General features: G+C 37.4%; 1 protein-coding gene across 1 annotated transcript in view; it reads left to right on the forward strand.

The window, feature by feature from the left end:
- The first annotated feature begins 1,700 nt into the window (after positions 1 to 1,700).
- The window catches only part of LOC143059602 (nicotinamidase-like), a 63,416-nt gene continuing 40,566 nt past the window's right edge, over positions 1,701 to 24,550 (forward strand). Inside the window, exon 1 of the mRNA XM_076233119.1 lies at positions 1,701 to 1,817. Coding sequence (XP_076089234.1) covers positions 1,801 to 1,817 — 17 coding nt within the window. The 5' untranslated portion in view covers positions 1,701 to 1,800. The remainder of the gene's footprint in view (positions 1,818 to 24,550) is intronic.

Here is a 24,550-nt window from a genome sequence, read left to right on the forward strand (position 1 = left end):
GCAAAAATAATGTACGTGTTAATAAATACCATTGGACATTCATTATCAGGTTTGATTGATGATATAATCATATTCAAAACAGTGTAGCTGTGACCATTGATTGACAACCTTAAATTATCCCATTGACTGGGGCGAATTATGTGAACGTTTGTCTGTAACAACCGCTGCTCACTATTTACTTGTTAAAGGCACTTAAACTGTGGGGTCACAAAAGGTTCTCAACACCTAAATAAAGAAATTAGAAAAACTAATCAGGAATAACACGATGTTTTGATTTATATCAATAATATAAATCAAAACATAAAGTTATTCCTGATTAATTTTTCGAACTATTTTAATATTAAAGGCGTTAAGAACCTTTGGTGACCCCACAGTTGTCGTTACAGACACACGTTCACCTAATCTGCCCCAGTCAATGGGATAATTTAAGGTTGTCAATCAATGGCCACAGCTACACTGTTTTGAATCTAATTGATCGTGATTCATTACTAGTATTGTACTTTTTTGTCTATCCCAAACTTACCTCGGCCGAGCTGCTATTTACAAATTAACTTTTGAAATCGAATGTCATTGGCACTCATACCACATCTTCCTATATTTATATATACAAATATTGTTCGATTAGATGAAAGGCGTATTACTATATAAATACACTCGTGAAATTTATATTAATTACCCGAATAGTGATGCAGATTTTGTTTCTGATTATCTAGTTGATTAACTTATTATTTGATCTTTAGTTTGGCTTAATAAGGAAGTTCGCTTGTCATGTTTTTGGTATTTTTGTCAGATTTTCGGAATCTTCTGGTTTTATCCATTTGAGTGCCTTAACAAAATGTGCACATTGATCCCCCCCCCTTTTCCCATTTCATTGTTGTCATTGTTGAAGGCCGTACGGCTGCCTATTGCCCCCCCCCCCCCTATAATTACTAACATCCACTTCATTTCAACTTTGGTTGATAATTGTTTCATTGTCTATCATACCTAGACTTCTTATTTTTATATATAAAAAAAAACAGTCCTACAAAAAATAGCTTTCATTTTTCAAATAATTAGTAATGTCAGTAGATTGTGGGTATGACAGGAAAAAAACACATGATGATAATGACGGATTTTTGTAAAAATCATGCAAAAAAAGAACAATCCCAGGAAATAAAAAAGAATGTAAAATTAATGCAGTGCATTATAATTATACACGTTCACAATGTCTTTTTAAATGAACGTGAACTGTGCAAACACGCGTTTTTTTATGACAAGTTATATTCGACGTTTATCGAGTTATATCTATAAATCACCTAGTAATAGATTTTGAAGATATCGTTTATGGAGTTATATCTATAAATCACCTAAAAGATTTTGAAGATATCCATAGATATGACAAGTCCTTTTAAAAATCCACTTCACCCTTCTGTTGTGAATGGTTAACTTATAAGTATTACGTAAATCCTCTTCATACAAGATAGTTATTACTCATTCGGCAATCTTCGGTAGAATCCGCTTCTCTCATTCTATCAGGGTATGGAATTGGCCGAGTTGAGACGAATGAGTTACTTCTATCTCATCGTTATCAGATTTACCTGTTGGAGCCTCCGAGAAATTAAATGATTACGATACTTACATTCAGAAGACGTTATCAAATTAACCCGCGGGAGCCTCCGAGAAATTAAATGATTACGATACTTACATCCAGAAGACGTTATCAAATTTACCCACAGGAGCCTCCGATAAATTAAGTGATTGCAATACTTACATCCAGAAGAATGTAAAATTATCTAGTTACAGAATAATTTGGACATTATAATGGTATCACCGTGCTGGTAAGAGAATTGTTTGTACTTGTTTACTTTCTTTTTTTTTCAGAATGGTTTTATTTAATGCTTCAATACATGAACATTACAAATACGAGTATAGAATAGGATGCAAATAATGAGGTCCTACATTTCCATATACTTTATTGATTCATGCCATTTTTCTCTTTTGTTTATAATTTCGAACCCCAGTGTTCTGCATTGTTTATTTTCATGTAGGGTTTGTTTTTTTCTCTATTTATTTTACCCTTAATTTCATATATATCGCCTACAATTATCTATTCTGATAATCCCATTCGAACCCATATGGAAAGGAAACGAGATTTTTTTTTCATTTACAGCTATTTACCTAAAGCATGTAGATTAAGACTTTGGTTAGCTTGATTGCTTTGTTTGTATATTGTACAGTTATTTGGGAAAATGTCCAATTGAATTTAAATATGATATATACAGGTTTAACTATTCATATATATTGTTTGGCGATGTCAATCTTAATTACAAAGCTTGAATAAACCATTATACAAACAAAGCAAGCAAGCCTATCAAAGTTTTACTCTACATGCATTAGGAAGTAGCTGTAATGTTTGTATTTTGTTTTTTCTCGCCTGTATCTGTTTATTCTATGTTAAGTTGTTCAAAAAATGAGGTTCAAAATCCAGATCACATAATGAATGTTCACTAAAACCAATAAAAACTGCCCCTACCCCCTTTTCGTATAAAACTATCACAGAATTTCTTGTCTATTTTGTTTTTTTGAGTCTATTAAAAATGAACCAGTAAGAACAACACAGAAATATCCCACCCACCCTACCTCTTTTCGTATAAATCTATTCAGTTTTACTATAAACATCAATCTTTTCTTAGAATTGATCGATCTGCTAACATAAGTTGAGAATGTCAGGGTCGGATCCTGTCATTGTTAAAAGGTGAGTCCCAACCCCGGATAAAGGAGAGTTGCAACTACGTATACTAACCCTTTAAAGGATAAAAAAAAACTTACTAGTCAGGAGTTAAAATCCCATAGAAATAACCCACTCGCCCCCTACCCCTCGTATAAAACTATCACAAAATTCCTTATCGATTTATTTGTTTTGAGTCTACTAAAATAAACCAGTAAGAACAGCACATGGACATATTACACTCCTACACCCCACTCCATCTCTATCCCTTTAAAGGATTTAAACAATAACTAGTCAGAAGGAAAATCACATAGAAATAACCTACTCGCCCCTACCCCTTTTTGTATAAATCTATGCAGTTTTCCTATTAACATCAAACTTTTTCTTGAATTGATCGACCAGCTAACAACACAAAGTAGGACGAATCCAGCCATTTTAAAGGGTGAGTTCTAAGCCAGGATTAAGGAGAGTTGCAATTATGTCCTCATTCAAATGAATTGATCGCCAAAAAAAAAGGAGAAGGGCTCTACCCCCTCTATATCCGACACAGAAACGCCACAGAGTTTGTTTCGACTGATAATAATGAGTATCAGATCTACTATGCAAGCTAAATTGAAATGACAAAGTACACCAAGGGCAGTATTTCATGTATTTGGACCGCCTATTTTATCCAAAAATCATTTGCATAAAACATATGAACTTAGCATCGGACAAGAATTACATATATCTGTTCTTCAGTATTGCAAGTGTGTTTTTCCGTACTACGACAGAAACTAAGTTTTCACATTTTATACCGTTTATTTTCGTTGTTTCATTTTTCATCAATTGAGCAGAGTAGTATCCATTTGAAGATGATTTAAAAAATGTTTGTCGCTTAACGTCCAGTCGCAAATATGTCATGCGTATTTATGTTTGATGCAATGGTGTGATCATAATTACATGTATGTGTGGTAAAATATTTGTGTTAAGGATTTTCTCTTTCAAAGATAATAGCTAAATTATGTAAGGGGGATTTATTTTACTCTTTCTAATTTAATTGTAGGAACTGCTAACAATTCTGCTACGATTTTATACTACCAAGGATGTCTTTAAACATTTAGGATATGCATTTTGAGGCGTGAAATATATAATTTCGTTTGGCCTAATTAAAAGTGTTAAACTATAAATATCATATTCTTCAATTCAAAATTGAAACGAGGCGTTTATTTACTTTTTTGCCAAATACATTATATAATATTTCTAACTAAATTGACATATACTAGTATTGAAGGACCGAAATTCATTGACTTTGACGCTAGACAAATATTGTTATATATTTCTCAATTTAACTGTACTTATATCATGCATATGATTTTTATTCTGACAATACATTGATTGATCATTTCGTGTTACTAGTATAGTATTACCTAATGATTTTATATTCTACAATTATTTTTAATTTTCTGCATCCATCTGTCCATTTATTGTATCTGTGTTTATGCTAATGTTTCTTATTATGTTATTTAACACGATTCTCTACTCTGTTAACCCCATTCAGTCCCTCATTTTTTTATACTGATATTCGGTAATAAAATGGTGTCTTCCTCCTATTCCAACTTTTTAATAATACTATTCCCACTTGTAAATAATAATAGATGTTTTGATAAAATTACTTTGTTTTTATAGCAATCAAGGTAATCATACATGTATGACCCCTCCCCCATCACAGTCTTCGAGACACAATCTCACAGCTTACCAAATGTACTCAGATACATGTATGACCCCTCCCCCATCACAGTCTTCGAGACACAATCTCACAACTGACCAAATGGACTCAGATACATGTATGACACCTCCCCATCACAGTCTTCGAGACACAATCTCACAGCTGACCAAATGGACTCAGATACATGTATGACACTTCCCCCCATCACAGTCTTCGAGACACAATCTTACAGCTGACCAAATGGACTCAGATACATGTATGACCCCTCCCCCATCACAGTCTTCGAGACACAATCTCACAGCTGATAAAATGGACTGAGATACATGTATGACACCTTCCCCATCACAGTCTTCGAGACACAATCTCACAGCTGACCAAATGGAATCAGAAACATGCATGACCCCTCCCCCATCACAGTCTTCGAGACACAATCTCACAACTGACCAAATGGACTCAGATACATGTATGACACATCCCCCCCATCACAGTCTTCGAGACACAATCTCACAGCTGACCAAATGGACTCAGATACATGTATGACCCCTCCCCCATCACAGTCTTCGAGACACAAACTCATAACTTACCAAATGGACTCAGATACATGTATGACACCTCCCCCATCACAGTCTTCGAGACACAAACTCATAACTGACCAAATGGACTCAGATACATGTATGACATCTCCCCCATCACAGTCTTTGAGACACAATCTCACAACTGACCAAATAGACTCGGATATATGTATGACACCTTCCCCATCACAGTCTTCGAGACACAATCTCACAGCTGACCAAATGGAATCAGATACATGTATGACCACTCCCCCATCACAGTCTTCGAGACACAATCTCACAGCTGATAAAATGGACTCAGATACATGCATGACCCCTCCCCCCCCCCATCACAGTCTTCGAGACACAATCTCACAACTGACCAAATGGACTCAGATACATGTACGACACCTCCCCCATCACAGTCTTCGAGACACAATCTCACAGCTGACCAAATGGACTCAGATACATGTATGACACCTCCCCCATCACAGTCTTCGAGACACAAACTCATAACTGACCAAATGGACTCAGATACATGTATGACACCTCCCCCATCACAGTCTTTGAGACACAATCTCACAGCTGACCAAATGGACTCGGATATATGTATGACACCTTCCCCATCACAGTCTTTGAGACACAATCTCACAGCTGACCAAATGGAATCAGATACATGTATGATACCTCCCCCATCACAGTCTTCGAGACACAATCTCACAGCTGATAAAATGGACTCAGATACATGCATGACCCCTCCCCCCCCCCATCACAGTCTTCGAGACACAATCTCACAACTGACCAAATGGACTCAGATACATGTATGACACCCCCCCCCCCCATCACAGTCTTCGAGACACAATCTCACAGCTGACCAAATGGACTCAGATACATGTATGACCACTCCCCCATCACAGTCTTCGAGACACAATCTCACAGCTGACCAAATGGACTCAGATACATGTATGACACCTCCCCCCATCACAGTCTTCGAGACACAATCTTACAGCTGACCAAATGGACTCAGATACATGTATGACCCCTCCCCCATCACAGTCTTCGAGACACAATCTCACAACTGACCAAATGGACTCAGATACATGCATGACACCTCCCCCATCACAGTCTTCGAGACACAATCTCACAGCTGACCAAATGGACTCAGATATATGTATGACACCTTCCCCATCACAGTCTTCGAGACACAATCTCACAGCTGACCAAATGGAATCAGATACATGTATGATACCTACCCAATCACAGTCTTCGAGACACAATCTCACAGCTGATAAAATGGACTCAGACACATGCATGACCCCTTCCCCCATCACAGTCTTCGAGACACAATCTCACAAATGACCAATAGGACTCAGATACATGTATGACACCTCCCCCCCATCACAGTCTTCGAGACACAATCTCACAACTGACCAAATGTACTCAGATACATGTATGACACCTCCCCCGTCACAGTCTTCGAGACACAAACTCATAACTGACCAAATGGACTCAGATACATGTATGATACCTCCCCCATCACAGTCTTCGAGACACAATCTCACAGCTGATAAAATGGACTCAGATACATGCATGACCCCTCCCCCCCCCCATCACAGTCTTCGAGACACAATCTCACAACTGACCAAATGGACTCAGATACATGTATGACACCTTCCCCCCAATCACAGTCTTCGAGACACAATCTCACAGCTGACCAAATGGACTCAGATACATGTATGACCACTCCCCCATCACAGTCTTCGAGACACAATCTCACAGCTGACCAAATGGACTCAGATACATGTATGACACCTCCCCCCATCACAGTGTTCGAGACACAATCTTACAGCTGACCAAATGGACTCAGATACATGTATGACCCCTCCCCCATCACAGTCTTCGAGACACAATCTCACAGCTGACCAAATGGACTCAGATACATGCATGACACCTCCCCCATCACAGTCTTCGAGACACAATCTCACAGCTGACCAAATGGACTCAGATATATGTATGACACCTTCCCCATCACAGTCTTCGAGACACAATTTCACAGCTGACCAAATGGAATCAGATACATGTATGATACCTCCCCAATCACAGTCTTCGAGACACAATCTCACAGCTGATAAAATGGACTCAGACACATGCATGACCCCTTCCCCCATCACAGTCTTCGAGACACAATCTCACAACTGACCAAAAGGACTCAGATATATGTATGACATCTTCCCCATCACAGTCTTCGAGACACAATTTCACAGCTGACCAAATGGAATCAGATACATGTATGATACCTCCCCAATCACAGTCTTCGAGACACAATCTCACAGCTGATAAAATGGACTCAGACACATGCATGACCCCTCCCCCATCACAGTCTTTGAGACACAATCTCACAACTGACCAAATGGCCTCGGATATATGTATGACATCTTCCCCATCACAGTCTTCGAGACACAATCTCACAGCTGACCAAATGGAATCAGATACATGTATGACCACTCCCCCATCACAGTCTGCGAGACACAATCTCACAGCTGACCAAATGGACTCAGATACATGTATGACACCTCCCCCGTCACAGTCTTCGAGACACAAACTCATAACTGACCAAATGGACTCAGATACATGTATGATACCTCCCCCATCACAGTCTTCGAGACACAATCTCACAGCTGATAAAATTGACTCAGATACATGCATGACCCCTCCCCCCCCAATCACAGTCTTCGAGACACAATCTCACAACTGACCAAATGGACTCAGATACATGTATGACACCTTCCCCCCAATCACAGTCTTCGAGACACAATCTCACAGCTGACCAAATGGACTCAGATACATGTATGACCACTCCCCCATCACAGTCTTCGAGACACAATCTCACAGCTGACCAAATGGACTCAGATACATGTATGACACCTCCCCCATCACAGTCTTCGAGACACAATCTTACAGCTGACCAAATGGACTCAGATACATGTATGACCCCTCCCCCATCACAGTCTTCGAGACACAATCTCACAGCTGACCAAATGGACTCAGATACATGCATGACACCTCCCCCATCACAGTCTTCAAGACACAATCTCACAACTGATAAAATGGACTCAGACACATGCATGTCCCCTTCCCCCATCACAGTCTTCGAGACACAATCTCACAACTGACCAAAAGGACTCAGATACATGTATGACACCTCCCCCCATCACAGTCTTCGAGACACAATCTCACAACTGACCAAATGTACTCAGATACATGTATGACACCTCCCCCGTCACAGTCTTCGAGACACAAACTCATAACTGACCAAATGGACTCAGATACATGTATGACCCCTCCCCCATCACAGTCTTTGAGACACAATCTCACAACTGACCAAATGGACTCGGATATATGTATGACACCTTCCCCATCACAGTCTTCGAGACACAATCTCACAGCTGACCAAATGGAATCAGATACATGTATGATACTTCCCCCATCACAGTCTTCGAGACACAATCTCACAGCTGATAAAATGGACTCAGATACATGCATGACCCCTCCCCCCCCATCACAGTCTTCGAGACACAATCTCACAACTGACCAAATGGACTCAGATACATGTATGACACCTCCCCCCTCCCCATCACAGTCTTCGAGACACAATCTCACAGCTGACCAAATGGACTCAGACACATGTATGACCACTCCCCCATCACAGTCTTTGAGACACAATCTCACAACTGACCAAATGGACTCGGATATATGTATGACACCTTCCCCATAACAGTCTTCGAGACACAATCTCACAGCTGACCAAATGGAATCAGATACATGTATGATACCTCCCCCATCACAGTCTTCGAGACACAATCTCACAGCTGATAAAATGGACTCAGATACATGCATGACCCCTCCCCCCCATCACAGTCTTCGAGACACAATCTCACAACTGACCAAATGGACTCAGATACATGTATGACACCTTCCCTCCATCACAGTCTTCGAGACACAATCTCACAGCTGACCAAATGGACTCAGATACATGTATGACCACTCCCCCATCACAGTCTTCATGACACAATCTCACAGCTGACCAAATGGACTCAGATACATGTATGACACCTCCCCCCATCACAGTCTTCGAGACACAATCTTACAGCTGACCAAATGGACTCAGATACATGTATGACCCCTCCCCCATCACAGTCTTCGAGACACAATCTCACAGCTGACCAAATGGACTCAGATACATGCATGACACCTCCCCCATCACAGTCTTCGAGACACAATCTCACAGCTGACCAAATGGACTCAGATATATGTATGACACCTTCCCCATCACAGTCTTCGAGACACAATCTCACAGCTGACCAAATGGAATCAGATACATGTATGATACCTCCCCAATCACAGTCTTCGAGACACAATCTCACAGCTGATAAAATGGACTCAGACACATGCATGACCCCTTCCCCCATCACAGTCTTCGAGACACAATCTCACAAATGACCAAAAGGACTCAGATACATGTATGACACCTCCCCCCCCCCATCACAGTCTTCGAGACACAATCTCACAACTGACCAAATGTACTCAGATACATGTATGACACCTCCCCCGTCACAGTCTTCGAGACACAAACTCATAACTGACCAAATGGACTCAGATACATGTATGATACCTCCCCCATCACAGTCTTCGAGACACAATCTCACAGCTGATAAAATGGACTCAGATACATGCATGACCCCTCCCCCCCCATCACAGTCTTCGAGACACAATCTCACAACTGACCAAATGGACTCAGATACATGTATGACACCTTCCCCCCAATCACAGTCTTCGAGACACAATCTCACAGCTGACCAAATGGACTCAGATACATGTATGACCACTCCCCCATCACAGTCTTCGAGACACAATCTCACAGCTGACCAAATGGACTCAGATACATGTATGACACCTCCCCCCATCACAGTCTTCGAGACACAATCTTACAGCTGACCAAATGGACTCAGATACATGTATGACCCCTCCCCCATCACAGTCTTCGAGACACAATCTCACAGCTGACCAAATGGACTCAGATACATGCATGACACCTCCCCCATCACAGTCTTCGAGACACAATCTCACAGCTGACCAAATGGACTCAGATATATGTATGACACCTTCCCCATCACAGTCTTCGAGACACAATTTCACAGCTGACCAAATGGAATCAGATACATGTATGATACCTCCCCAATCACAGTCTTCGAGACACAATCTCACAGCTGATAAAATGGACTCAGACACATGCATGACCCCTTCCCCCATCACAGTCTTCGAGACACAATCTCACAACTGACCAAAAGGACTCAGATACATGTATGACACCTCCCCCCCATCACAGTCTTCGAGACACAATCTCACAACTGACCAAATGTACTCAGATACATGTATGACACCTCCCCCGTCACAGTCTTCGAGACACAAACTCATAACTGACCAAATGGACTCAGATACATGTATGACCCCTCCCCCATCACAGTCTTTGAGACACAATCTCACAACTGACCAAATGGACTCGGATATATGTATGACACCTTCCCCATCACAGTCTTCGAGACACAATCTCACAGCTGACCAAATGGAATCAGATACATGTAAGACCACTCCCCCATCACAGTCTTCGAGACACAATCTCACAGCTGACCAAATGGACTCAGATACATGTATGACACCTCCCCCGTCACAGTCTTCGAGACACAAACTCATAACTGACCAAATGGACTCAGATACATGTATGATACCTCCCCCATCACAGTCTTCGAGACACAATCTCACAGCTGATAAAATTGACTCAGATACATGCATGACCCCTCCCCCCCCCCCCAATCACAGTCTTCGAGACACAATCTCACAACTGACCAAATGGACTCAGATACATGTATGACACCTTCCCCCCAATCACAGTCTTCGAGACACAATCTCACAGCTGACCAAATGGACTCAGATACATGTATGACCACTCCCCCATCACAGCCTTCGAGACACAATCTCACAGCTGACCAAATGGACTCAGATACATGTATGACACCTCCCCCATCACAGTCTTCGAGACACAATCTCACAGCTGACCAAATGGACTCAGATACATGTATGACCCCTCCCCCATCACAGTCTTCGAGACACAATCTCACAGCTGACCAAATGGACTCAGATACATGCATGACACCTCCCCCATCACAGTCTTCGAGACACAATCTCACAGCTGACCAAATGGACTCAGATATATGTATGACACCTTCCCCATCACAGTCTTCGAGACACAATCTCACAGCTGACCAAATGGAATCAGATACATGTATGATACCTCCCCAATCACAGTCTTCGAGACACAATCTCACAGCTGATAAAATGGACTCAGACACATGCATGACCCCTTCCCCCATCACAGTCTTCGAGACACAATCTCACAACTGACCAAAAGGACTCAGATACATGTATGACACCTCCCCCCCATCACAGTCTTCGAGACACAATCTCACAACTGACCAAATGTACTCAGATACATGTATGACACCTCCCCCGTCACAGTCTTCGAGACACAAACTCATAACTGACCAAATGGACTCAGATACATGTATGACCCCTCCCCCATCACAGTCTTTGAGACACAATCTCACAACTGACCAAATGGACTCGGATATATGTATGACACCTTCCCCATCACAGTCTTCGAGACACAATCTCACAGCTGACCAAATGGAATCAGATACATGTATGATACTTCCCCCATCACAGTCTTCGAGACACAATCTCACAGCTGATAAAATGGACTCAGATACATGCATGACCCCTCCCCCCCCCCCCCCATCACAGTCTTCGAGACACAATCTCACAACTGACCAAATGGACTCAGATACATGTATGACACCTCCCCCTCCCCATCACAGTCTTCGAGACACAATCTCACAGCTGACCAAATGGACTCAGATACATGTATGACCACTCCCCCATCACAGTCTTCGAGACACAATCTCACAGCTGACCAAATGGACTCAAATATATGTATGACCCCTCCCTCAAATAAGATACTGACGAGTTTCCTCGACCTTCTAAATGCACAGGAAGATGTGGTGTGGTTTAAATTTGTTCAAATTCACCCTTTTCATTTTTGATACAGCATCTATACACCTAAGGAAGATACCAATTTCATTGAGGCGTAATTCCTCTTAAACCATACAAAGTCGGAAATATTTGTAAGATGACGTATTAATGTAGTGTTTTGGACTCCCTAAATTTGTCTTTTAAACAATCTTTTTTCCACGGAAAACTCTTTTTTTGTGAAACCCAAAACACTTGCTCAATATTGGAATGCGATTTCGCGGTCATGTTCTAGTATTATATAACACAAAAAAGTACAGGAAAAGCACACATCGGCTCTTTGGTCGGGTTTTTGTCTCTTTGACATATTCCCCATTTCCATTCTCAATTTCAAGCATACAATTATGTAAACAAATGTATGTATACATGACCAATATTTACATAACTTTCTATACAACAATTCATTTTGTTGAAATATATTTAACTTTTTTTTATCTTTATCTTTAGTTAATGTTAGATTATAGGACACTCAGATTGGTGTTTTTGTTGTAGGATTTCATTCCAGAAAAAGTACAGGCAAAAATAAAAAAAATGATTTGCTTTAAGTTGCCTTCCTACCACCTTAAAAAGCAGCCTCCTGGAAAATTTCCAGGCATCAACGTGTGTCATTTTTTAAAAGTATCTGTTCTGCTTTAAAAAAATTTTTTTTTTTGTCTAAAACATGTAACTCATGTTTCAAACAGTCTGAAGTTTAACTGCAAAATAAATGCGTGTTTTTATAAAGCTTGATGTTGCAAAGCATATATAAATTGTATAATGTCGTATTTGTTAAATATTTACCAAAATCATAACGCTTTTAAAAGTTTTTGTCATAATTTGAGTACTCGTAGAAATAAAGATTGTAAAAAGTAATAAAAGGACACTTTGCGGGTCAAAACTATATAATCATTTCCTTAGCAGTCAAAGCATGTTTGGAATTATCTTCTAATTCAAATGTTTATTTTACTAGAGGGAAATCAAGTTGGTTTTACAAAAATATAACAAAATATTATTTTCGAAAAGTCTGAAGTTTGTAAGTTTAAATTTTTCTCTATTTTCTATCCAATGAAGGAAGGAAGTACAGGGGAATAAGTCAATCTCGGTGACGAAGAAGTTTCTCACAAAATAAATAACCTTTACATGTGTATGCGAATAAGATCGATTATCAGTGATTGACAACCAGATGTTCATTTGCGTCACGTGATTCGATGTTCTGCAACAGCAATAAAGATATTTATTGTTTAGTGTAAATTCACAATTACTATTAGACGTGTGTTTGGAATTGTCTTCTAATCAAATTTTTAATTTACTAGCGGATAATCAAGTTAGTTTTACAAAAATATAACAAAATATTATTTTCGAAAAGTCTGAGTTTGTAAGTTATCTTATCCATCCCAAATTCATGTATTTGGTTTTGATGTTATATTTGTTATTCTCATAGGTTGTGTCTAATGCTTAGTCCGTTTCTGTCTGTGTGTGTGTGTTGCATTTTAATGTTGTGTCGTTGTTCTTCTCTTATATTTAATGCGTTTCCCACAGTTTTAGTTTGTTACCCCGATTTTGTTTTTTGTTCATAGATTTAAGAGTTTTGAGCAGCGGTATACTACTGTTGCCTTTATAATACTTTTATGATTTAATTTGTCATAAAGATTGATATCTCACAAAACGTGCATGTTTTATCCATCGCATTTTTGCGCATGTCCTAAATAAGAAACCTCTGTCAATGTTGGTCTTCTATGTTCGTTTTTAAATTTTGGTTCATTTGTTTTGGTGTTTGAGTGACCTCCTTTTTCGCTAAACTAGTACACTTTTTTAGTTTAGGGGGCCAGCTGAAACCCACATCCGGATACGACATTTCTGGCTGTGTTGAAGACCCATTGATGTCCTTGGACTGTGTTCTGCTATTTTTTCGGGTTGATTTCTCTAGCACATATTCCCCATTCTCAATTTAATTTGATATATATGCAGGTTATCGACAATACCATTCATCTTGCTGTTGGATTTAACATGTACAAGCCCGATTCAAAACTTTATCCTTTGACTTTGATAATTGATTTTAAGGAGTACTTTAAAGTCGTTTGTGTGACACGACATGTTTCAAGCATGTTTCTACGTCTCAATTTTTTAATTTACGATGGTATAGACTAAAAGAAAACTGTCGTTATGAAGAAATCTTTGCAATAGATTGGGAACAACCCCTCGAAAGGGAGTAACCCTTCAATGTATACCTACACCTAAAATGAGGGATCAATTCCAAGTGATAAATAGTAAATGTTAAGTGTTTATTCATTACAACGTAGACTCTAAGATTTGAGAGAATAATCATAGACACCGATGGGGAAAACTCATCTTATTTAGGGGTGGGGTGGGGAATAAACGAAAAATATATAATTTTACTTGGAGTAAACATTAAAAAGTGGCGAAAAATATATAGTTTTGGCGAAAGAGGTGGCGAATAAAATAATTGACCCAGGGGAAACCCTGTATACATCCATGCCAAATTAAAATCAGTAGTTGTAAAATAAAAAACTACATAATTATAAGCACTTAATAGTTTTATATCAATCCACTGTTTATATATGTTAGACAGGAACTTAACTATGATGCAAATGATCTCGTTGAAAAACTTATTGAAAGAAATTTATCTTTATGTATATAATGATTTACTCAACATCACTGAACGTCCTTCATAACCATTTTTCGTACAACAAGCATACATTTTATAATTTTATTTTTCTGTAAAATAGGTAAGTATCAAATATGATCCTCTAACTACGTAAACAGGTGTTCTTTCTTCGTCTCGGATTATATTTAAATAATGAGAAATTTAACTCCAGATATGTCACACCGGGACACTGTTTCTTTGTTCAAAGGCACGAAGAAGTATCAAACTTCATATATAAGTCTCCAACATAAGAATACTATCTACAAAATTATAGTGATATCATGTCAAAAGCATCAAATTATTTAACAATATCTTACTTAAAACAAATTCCAAAGCATAACATTACATTTGTGTGTATTTTAGTATGATGTATGCACGCACATTGGTAATTTCATCATAATCCGATGAAGTCAAATAGTTCGACAATTGACAATTTGATTATTGTTATTAACGTTTGAATAACAATTTTAAAAAAAATGAAATATCTGGTGTGAAAAGTGAACCATTTATATTCATTGTTAGTCTATTTTTTGTCTGCTTGTCTTTTTTGTTTTGTAACAATGGCGTTATCAATTTTTTGTTAAAGAGGGACAAAAGATACAAGAGGGACAGTCATACTTATATATCGAAAATAAAACTGATAACACCATGGCTAAAAATGAAAAAGACAAACAGACACAAAAAAAGTACACAAAAAAAAACAAGTGAGAGATATAGCTGCCTATAAAACCAGATTTAATCTATCATTTTCGAGAACTCATGACACATCATTCAAAACTAAAGACTAAGCAACACGAATCCCACCCAATACTAGGGGTGATATCACGTGCTCCGGAAGGGTAAGCACATTCTGCTCCACATTTGGCACCCGTATTTTCAATCTATACGTTTGACCGTCCCTCTGGTATCTTTCGCCTCTATTGTATTACAGTCGCATTATATTATTTAGTTATAATTCCACAGAGATGTGTAGTGTTGTAGTATGACAATGGGGTTTTTCAAGATATAGGTATAGTAACAAAAAAGAGTGTGGAGTATATAACAAATATTATTGAGCCAGACTTGAGCATACCAACGTTGATGTCTAATGCAATATCTGCAGCAATCCTAATTGAATGGGTTTTGGTGTATTATAAAACTGGTCGCCCAATTGTACCAATTTATATAACTTATATTAAAAGTCAATCCCCATTTCATAGAAATGACTAAATGTGTACTTATGTCAATATAAAAGGGATAAAGAACGTTTCAGCTGTTTGTCAAAAGATTTGACTTTTTTAATTTACAATTGATAGTTTCTGCAGTTACGATTTATTCTGTAAGTTAACTGGAAGGAAGAGAATACCCCACTCAAACTCATTTACACCAATATTTTCATGAAATCAGTGATGAAGTTACAATATACGAAATAATCAGAAGTTTGTTATTAAAAGAGGGACGAAAGATACCAAAGGTACAGTCAAACTCATAAATCTAAAACAAACTGACAACGCCATGGCTAAAAATGAAAAAGACAAACAGAAAAACAATAGTAAACATGACACAACATAGAAAACTAAAGAATAAACAACACGAACCCCACCAAAAACTAGGGGTGACCCCAGGTGCTCCGGAAGGGTAAGCAGATCCTGCTCCACATGTCGCACCCGTCGTGTTGCTTAATATGTGATTAAAAAATTTTAATCCGGTAAATAGTCTAATTCGGTAGGTCACATTCATGAAAGGGAAGGGAATTTAAGTTACGACGTAAGGAACATATCCGATATCATTTGTGAAATGGTTATTCCATAACGGTCAACCAACTCGTGATGGCGTCCGTAAAATTTACGAAGGGATGATTTCAACTTCACCATTTGGAACTCTTGGTTTAATAGCTTCCTTGTGAGCAGCAACCCTCTATCAAGAAAATCATGATAGGAAATGTAAGCACGGGAATATCGTATCAATTGGGAGATATATACCTCGTATGCAGGTGCTGCTGGAATGTTGCTACTTAGAAATGGAAAGTTCACAATTGGAAAGCTGAAATCATCCCTTTTGTCGTTAAATTTTGTTTTCAACCGACCCTCATTGTCAATTTCTAGATGTGAGTCAAGATATCTGTAGTATCCTTTATCTCTAGTTCGATGGGATAGATGCGTTCCACATAGTCACCAAATTTTGAATTGTTTAGTGAAAGAACATCATCTATATAGCGGAAAGTAGAGTTAAAGGATATTGCTAACTTCTTATCTTTCTTCCTAAGAAGTTCCTGCATGAAGTCAGCCTCATAATAATAAAGAAACAAGTCGGCAAGTAGAGGGCACAGTTTGTTTCCATTGGAATGCCGACAGTCTGTTGAAAAACACGTCCTCCGAACGTAACAAATATGTTGTCAATCAAGAAATCAAGCATCTTGATAATATCCGTTTCAGAGAATTTTTTGTTGGAATCAGAGTGATTCTTTACAAAGTAGGATTTATCCCTCCTTAAGACAAGATACTTGTATCTACGTTGGCCATTCCTTTTTATGAAGCAAAGTAGTACCAACTCTTTCAATTTGTCTTTTAGTTTGGAATGTGGAATACTTGTGTAAAGAGTAGAAAAGTCAAATGTTTTAATACTGTTACAAGATGAAAGAGAGTTATATTGTATGTACTCTAAAAGATCTTTGGAATTTTAAGTATCCACATCTGATTCACGCCACCTCTAGAATAGGCAGTTTCACAATAACTTTGAAGCCCGTCTTTGATTGCTGATAAAATAGATGTTACTAATTTAGAAAGAGGTTTCGTGGAGCACTTGGAAGACCCAGCAATATACCGTTGTTTGTAAGGACACTTATGTAGTTTAGGTATCCAATACAGTGATGGAAGATCCTGTTCTTCATCTTTGGTTGAAATTCCAAAGGAACATAGAACAGACCTATTATTATCCAGGATTTCTTCTTTGGTAAGTGTCGTGAGGGTTTATGTTGAGTTTCCAAGTGAATTGTCAATACCTAATTCGTTTATCAAACAGTTAATGTAATGACTTTTACACACAACAACGATGTTATTTGAGGCTTTATCTGCGGGGACAACAACATATTTGTCATGGAGGTCGGATAGGTCTTTTGCAACATTTGGGTCTGTAAAGATTGACGTATCATGGGCATTGATGGACCCATTCAGTTTCCTAATTCTGATTTATATCAACGACCTCACTGCCTTAATCCATTCGGAAAGAGTGTCTACGTCTTCCTTCTCGCGCTTAGCCCATTGCCTGGCATAATCCTCCACTGCATCCATCAAAATTTTAAAGTTGTATTTCCAATTGATGGATTTAGGCTCACGATATTTCGGACCTTTCGATAACACATTTCGTAGAGAAGTGTTATTAACAATGTTAAGGTCACAGGTAATAACGTGGCCAGCAGGATTATATGTGAATTGGGAACTAGCACAAGTGCAATCAGGAGGTTTAGACTTGAAGTCGTAAATATAGAGATTCTGCAAAACGCGTTTGTAATTGAAAATTTTAGTTGCAGTAGGTTTGGTATAGGTATAAGAAATTATTGGTACAGACTGGTCTTTGAAATAAGGAGGTATTTTCGATTGAACTAATTTATGATGAAGGATATTGCCTAGGTTGACGCCATCGAGACCTTTGTTTGCAAAGGAAAAATTTAGAAAAGATCTTTTCTCTTTTTCACATTTTTCCAATGCGAACTGGCTTGAAAAGTCTGTGACTTGCAATATCCGAAATTGTAGCTCGAAGTTTGCATTGGTTTGAATGAGGGTTTGTAACAGTAGATTCCAAACATAAATTGAACAGAGAATGAAGTTTTGAAAGGGGTAATGAATAAAGTTTCTTGCGAATGTGATGAATACCTAACGGCTTTTGTATGAATGGCAGCAAGTCATTAATAGAGGCATCATGCAGAGAAGGTGATGTATAATGACGATGACCATGACTGCGTCTACGTCGAGGAATCGAGTTGAAAATATTCATCACATTCACCGAGTTACACGAAGGACTAGATAGAATACCTATACCATCAATTTTGTCATTGCAGCCATAAGGTGTTGCAGTTTTCAATTGTCTTATCCAGTAGTCTTCTTTTTGTCTACGGAGAGTTGTTGAACGATTAGGATTGTTAGAGCTATGGTATATTTTTTTCGATAATGCGAACTGTCATAGAAACGATGGAATGATCGGGCTGATTGAAATGCTGGTATAGATTGTATTAGTTGATTTAAAAAAAGAAGTAGCAAATATGTTTAAAAATATTGAATATCGCAAAGAACAATTACAAGAAATAAAATACAAATACACTGTTTCGGTCTTTTTAAATCATCTTCCTACTGTACCGTGTACAGGTGAAATTTGACCTTCACCATGTCACTTCTATGAAGTCGACGGACGAATTTTGAACACTAACACGACCAACTGGGGGTCAGTGGTGTCTAAGCGGTGGGACAAGAGTAAATGGGTTGGCTTAAGCACGACAAATTGGCAGTCGGACACCACGATATGTAGTTACATTTTGCCTGGACCTCGACAATAAACAACAATTAAAACATTAAACTTGCCAGTGAATTTTATCTGCTGGCTCGGGAAGCTAGTCTTGAAATGTTTTGATCTGTTTATACATCTTTTACACATTTTTATTTTTAAAATTAATCCTAACAGCACAAAACTATCATGATTATAACGAGATACTGAAATGCACAGTTTCTGAATTTTAAAGGTTAACTTTTGAATAGTATTAGTTGAATATGTGAAATTCTTTACCACCGTCATCTTTCATAGACTGAATAAAACTCCTCATCTTGCAACCTTCTTTGTTCAGTTAATATAGACCAGTATTTGAAATTTGAATTTGACCTCAACCGGAAGTCAGAGAGATAGATAAACAAAGAAAACTGGAATGCATTAACAATTTATTCATTGTAGCAAATCATCAATGAATCACACCAAGATAGCTAAGAAAGTTAACAAATCATTTTAAATCATTAAAGTTGACAAATCATAACGAAATCACACCGTTCTAGCTAACAAAGTTAACAAATCTCTTTCAAATAATTTCATATGATAATCTAAGTAAACAAATCATAATGAAATCACACAAAAACAGACACAAAAGGCTTACAAATCATACAATAGAAAGAAATCACATAGAAATAAGTCTTAGGGAATTTGGAAAATTCTGATTTGTCTATGATTTGTTTAATGAATCGCAAACAAATGGTACTAACAAATCGCAAAATCACGATTTGAAAGAGATGGATTTGACTGTCCCTTTGGTATCTTTCGTCCCTCTTTTTGAATACGATTTGAAAGCAATTTGTTCATTTATTTTTCTGTTTGGGTAGGTAGTGTTTAACTTTTGACGAACTGTGAAGTATATATTTTTACTAAACTTCTGTACTAACCCTGCTTTCACTTTAGGTCTTCCATATTTGTTGAATTTGGTGGTTTGGTTTTCCAACAGACTATTGAAATCCCAATGGGTACCAATTGTGCTCCTCTACCTGCAGATTTGTTTTTATATTCCTGTGAAGCAGAATGTATCCAAGGGTTTGTACAGAAAGGAGAAAAGAAATTAGCCCAGTCTTTTAATTTCACCTTTCGTTATATTGATGATGCACTGTCTCTTAATGATAATAGATTCAGTGATCACTTACATTTAATATATCCAACTGAACTTGAAATTAAAGATACTACCGACACAGATAAATCTGCTTCATATTTTGATCTTTTTTCTCGAAATGACTACTGATGGTAAGATGAATACGAAATATTATCACAAACGCGATGATTTTAATGTTCCTATAGTCAACTTTCCATTTCTTTGTAGCAACATCCCAGCGGCACCAGCATATGGAGTATATGTGTCTCAATTGATACGTTACTCTAGAGCTAGCTAAGTAAGTTTATTTTGTTGAACGAGGAATACTTCTTTCTCAAAAGTTGCTAAGACAGGGCTATGAATCAATCAAATTAAGGTCATCACTCAAGAAATGTTACGGTCGCCATCATGAGCTGATTGGCCATTATGACAAAAGTGTGTCAGACATAATATCTGATATTCTATTTTTATAAAAAAATAAAGAACGAAAAACAAATATGTAACACATAAACAAACAAAAACCACTGAATTACAGGCTCCTGACTTGGGACAGGCACATACATAAATAACGCGGCGGGGTTAAACATGTTAGCAGGATGCCAATCCTCCCCCTAACTTGGGACAGTGGTATAACAGTACAACATAATAATTCATACATTCAGAAGAACTCGTTAAACATATATTCTCGCCATGTCTTTTAATATATCGAGGGAAATTTACAAAGATAAACGTGTTAGATATAATTCAGTGCATGACAATTATTTAATAAATAACTTATAACACACAACTGTTTAAGTGTGGAATGGTACATTCCAACCACGAATGAATAACTCTTATTTCATGAACATCCCTTTTAAAAGATTTTACAAATTCAGAGGACCAACTGAGAACTTTTGCATACACAAATATTCATTGATCCTATCGCATAGTCAACTCTTGTAGAAACTCAAACAACTTCTTTTAACTATAATAATTATGTTTATAAAAAAAAAATTCAAGTTTTGTTAATATCTGTACAATAATAAAACTTAACCAAATTGAAATATTTGTTTATCTTCACATTATTTTAACCATGAACCCGAAAAGACATTTAAGAACAAGACATGTTAGTATTGTGTTAACACAATTTAAAATGCATGTTAATATGTTATATGTAAAAGAGTTGGTATCTTGTAAGAGGCCAAAGGGAAGTAACAAACACAAATCTAGAAACTATTCCTTTAAGTAAAACAGATTGAAAACAAACCCATTCAGCTAAAATGTTAAATACTAGATTAACTTTGATAAAATTGATGCTTGTCAAGAAACTTATTCACTCAGTATGCGGATGATCGTCATTGACCCGAGAACTTACACAGAATTGTTTGTGTACATAGTCAAGATGTTCCACTGAAGTCAAAATCTAGAACGCAGCATATACAAACAAATTTAACACGGTTCTTTTAGGTCCTGATTTTTTTCCAAAATTTGTTCAATAATTCCGTTCTTTTTTTAAAATTAGAAAATACATCTCCGATTTTGTGAAGCCCATAAGACGAGTTATCTAGTTTAAAGCATCTGAAAACTATCCGATTGAAATACATAAAACACAGGCACTTGTCTCTGTCGTAAAAATAAGTTCACCCTTTAGATATATCTTAATTACCAAAATATTATTTTGATTTGGTAAATGATCGCCGTGGAATAATTTCATTACAGATAAGAACGGACATATTCCAATCGTTACCCCATTCCAGTCTCCCCCGTATATGACCTACCGAATAAGACTTTTCATTGGATTTTATACTAACAAACCAACACCTTGGGTACCACATGTGGAGCAGGATTTCATAACTATTTTTGAGCACTTGCGATCAGCATCTGACTTATGTGGGGTAAGTGTTGCTGACTCTTTTTTTAAGTTTTGTATACTGTATTGATTTATTTTACATGGTGTTGTTAGTTTATTTTTGACTTGTGACCAGGCCTCATGGTCATAAAACTTTCGAGCATGATTTTTGTACTCAGACTCATAAATCAACCAATCAAATTACTGGATTTCATGTTTCGAGCATGATTTTTGTGCTCCGAGCACTGAGCGAAGTTTTATGCCTTCAAGGCCTGGCATGTTCCTTTTATATTTATCGCCTCTCTGTTAACGCAAAATGTAGATTTCAATAACTTTTGAATGTGTCTTTCAGTAGTTTGGTTTGAGTTTTAGAAAAGCTTGATATATGCAGAATATCCACTGGCATTAAATAAAGTGTTGATGTAAAATAAATATACGAAGAAAAAATCACGATATGTTAACTGCAACTGGAACATCGCCGGAGAGCATGCTAGCATGTTGTCTAAATATGAAGTTTGTTTAATAACAGATTAAAAACAGGAAAAATTCGTCGAACAAACAAATAAGAGAATTCTCTAAGTTACTTTATTAGACTTTTGGTATCTAAGAACTTGATATTAACCACAGTAAACTGCATGTCTTTGTTGTGTGTCGACTTGCTGGTCAGATATCGGAAGATTGTAAAAATTCAAGATGGCGGAAACTTCTAGAGTTGCCGATAAAAAGTAAAGAAAATGTGTTTTTATTTGCTTTGTTTCGACTAACTGGTTTGATAAATATGTCATTCCCAATATTTCGGATCAATGCGGCAGGCATCAACGGGTCGCAAAATATTAATAGATCTACCAGGTTTTGCCGTGAATCCACATTTTGTATTTCTAGTTTTTGTGTCGATTTCCCTGTAAGGTTTGAAGTTCTGAGCACTCACACAAGCTTGTTGCAGATTGTTTTCTGTTCAGTTCATACCGACTGTGTTTTGAAGTGTTACCCAATTGTTACTAGTTTAGACGATTCTAACATTATTTTTGACTGTCATGATAATCATTAGTTTACATTATGAACGTTACATGTTAAACTCGATAATCGATATAACTCTTCAATTCTTGTGGTTCTTATACATCTTATGAAGTATTCAGCTTTGAGCGTTCTTGATGAAGGTAAATTCAGACAGCATTTCGGACGTTTCAAATGTACAACGTGTTGATTTTATGTTTCATACTAACTGATATTTACAATATATTTTGAACACAAATAATTTAGTTTTATGCTGTATTTTTGAATATTACAAATAACAAAACAAATGGCATCTATAGTAACATACATTTATTCATGACTTTAAACGATTAGAAAGGACGTCAGTGATTGGTCGAGGCATGAATAAGACATCGTCTTGGCGCGTTAGAGAGGTTGAAAAAGTAGTCGTTTATGTCTTGTTGTAAAGATGAAGTATAAATCAATAATTGCCATATAATTTTATGGGTTTACATATTATCATAACCTTTGTTTTTCCACATATTCGACACCGTCCTACCATCTTTAGTGGCGGTAATTTTTGTGTTTAACTCTCTAAAAACATTATGCGTCGTTTGGTGTCTATCGTTAACGTTTTTAAAGGTTTTCTTGACCAATATTTCATAAACTTGGCCTGGATTATCGTTAAGGTATCTAGGACGTCATCACAAGTTGGTGGACCGGTATGGAATAACCGTTTCACAGATGATATCGGATCTGTTCCTTATGTCGGAACTTCAATAGACTTCCCTTTTTTCACGAATGTGACCTACCGAATTCTACTATTTACCAGATTAGTAATAACATAAGTAACACGACGGCTGAAACATGTGGAGCAGGATCGGCTTACCGGAGCACCTGAGATCATCAACCCCGATTTTTTGGTGGGGTTCATGTTGTTTAGTCTTTTGTTTTCTATTTTGTGTCTTGCATGTGACTTGTGTAATTTTATTTTCCGATTGTCTTTTTATTTTATAACCATGGCGTTGTCGGTTTATTTTAAATCTATGAGTTTGACTGTCCCTCTTGTATCTATCGCTCCTCTTTTAGTTAAAAGGGTGTGTGTTCTTAGTTCGCTCATTTAATCAACATCGCCATCGGGCTTGAAAATACTACATAGTTGTAAAATGCGTACTTTTTTCATTTTTTTTTAAATACACAGTACTAGTATCTCTATTCAGACCAATGCGGGGATAAATAGTCATTAGTACATCTACCTGTTTGGGTCAAGTGACGGAAGAACAAAGGTCATCACTTATGAACAGTTGGCGAAAAAAGTGTAGGAAGTGAAAATTTTGTAATTTGTATAACTAATGATCCATTCATTTAAACAAAGATAGAAAAATAAAAAAAAAACAAATACTGTTT

Source organism: Mytilus galloprovincialis, chromosome 14 (genome assembly GCF_965363235.1).
Source record: "Mytilus galloprovincialis chromosome 14, xbMytGall1.hap1.1, whole genome shotgun sequence".
Taxonomy (NCBI): Eukaryota; Metazoa; Mollusca; class Bivalvia; order Mytilida; family Mytilidae; genus Mytilus; species Mytilus galloprovincialis.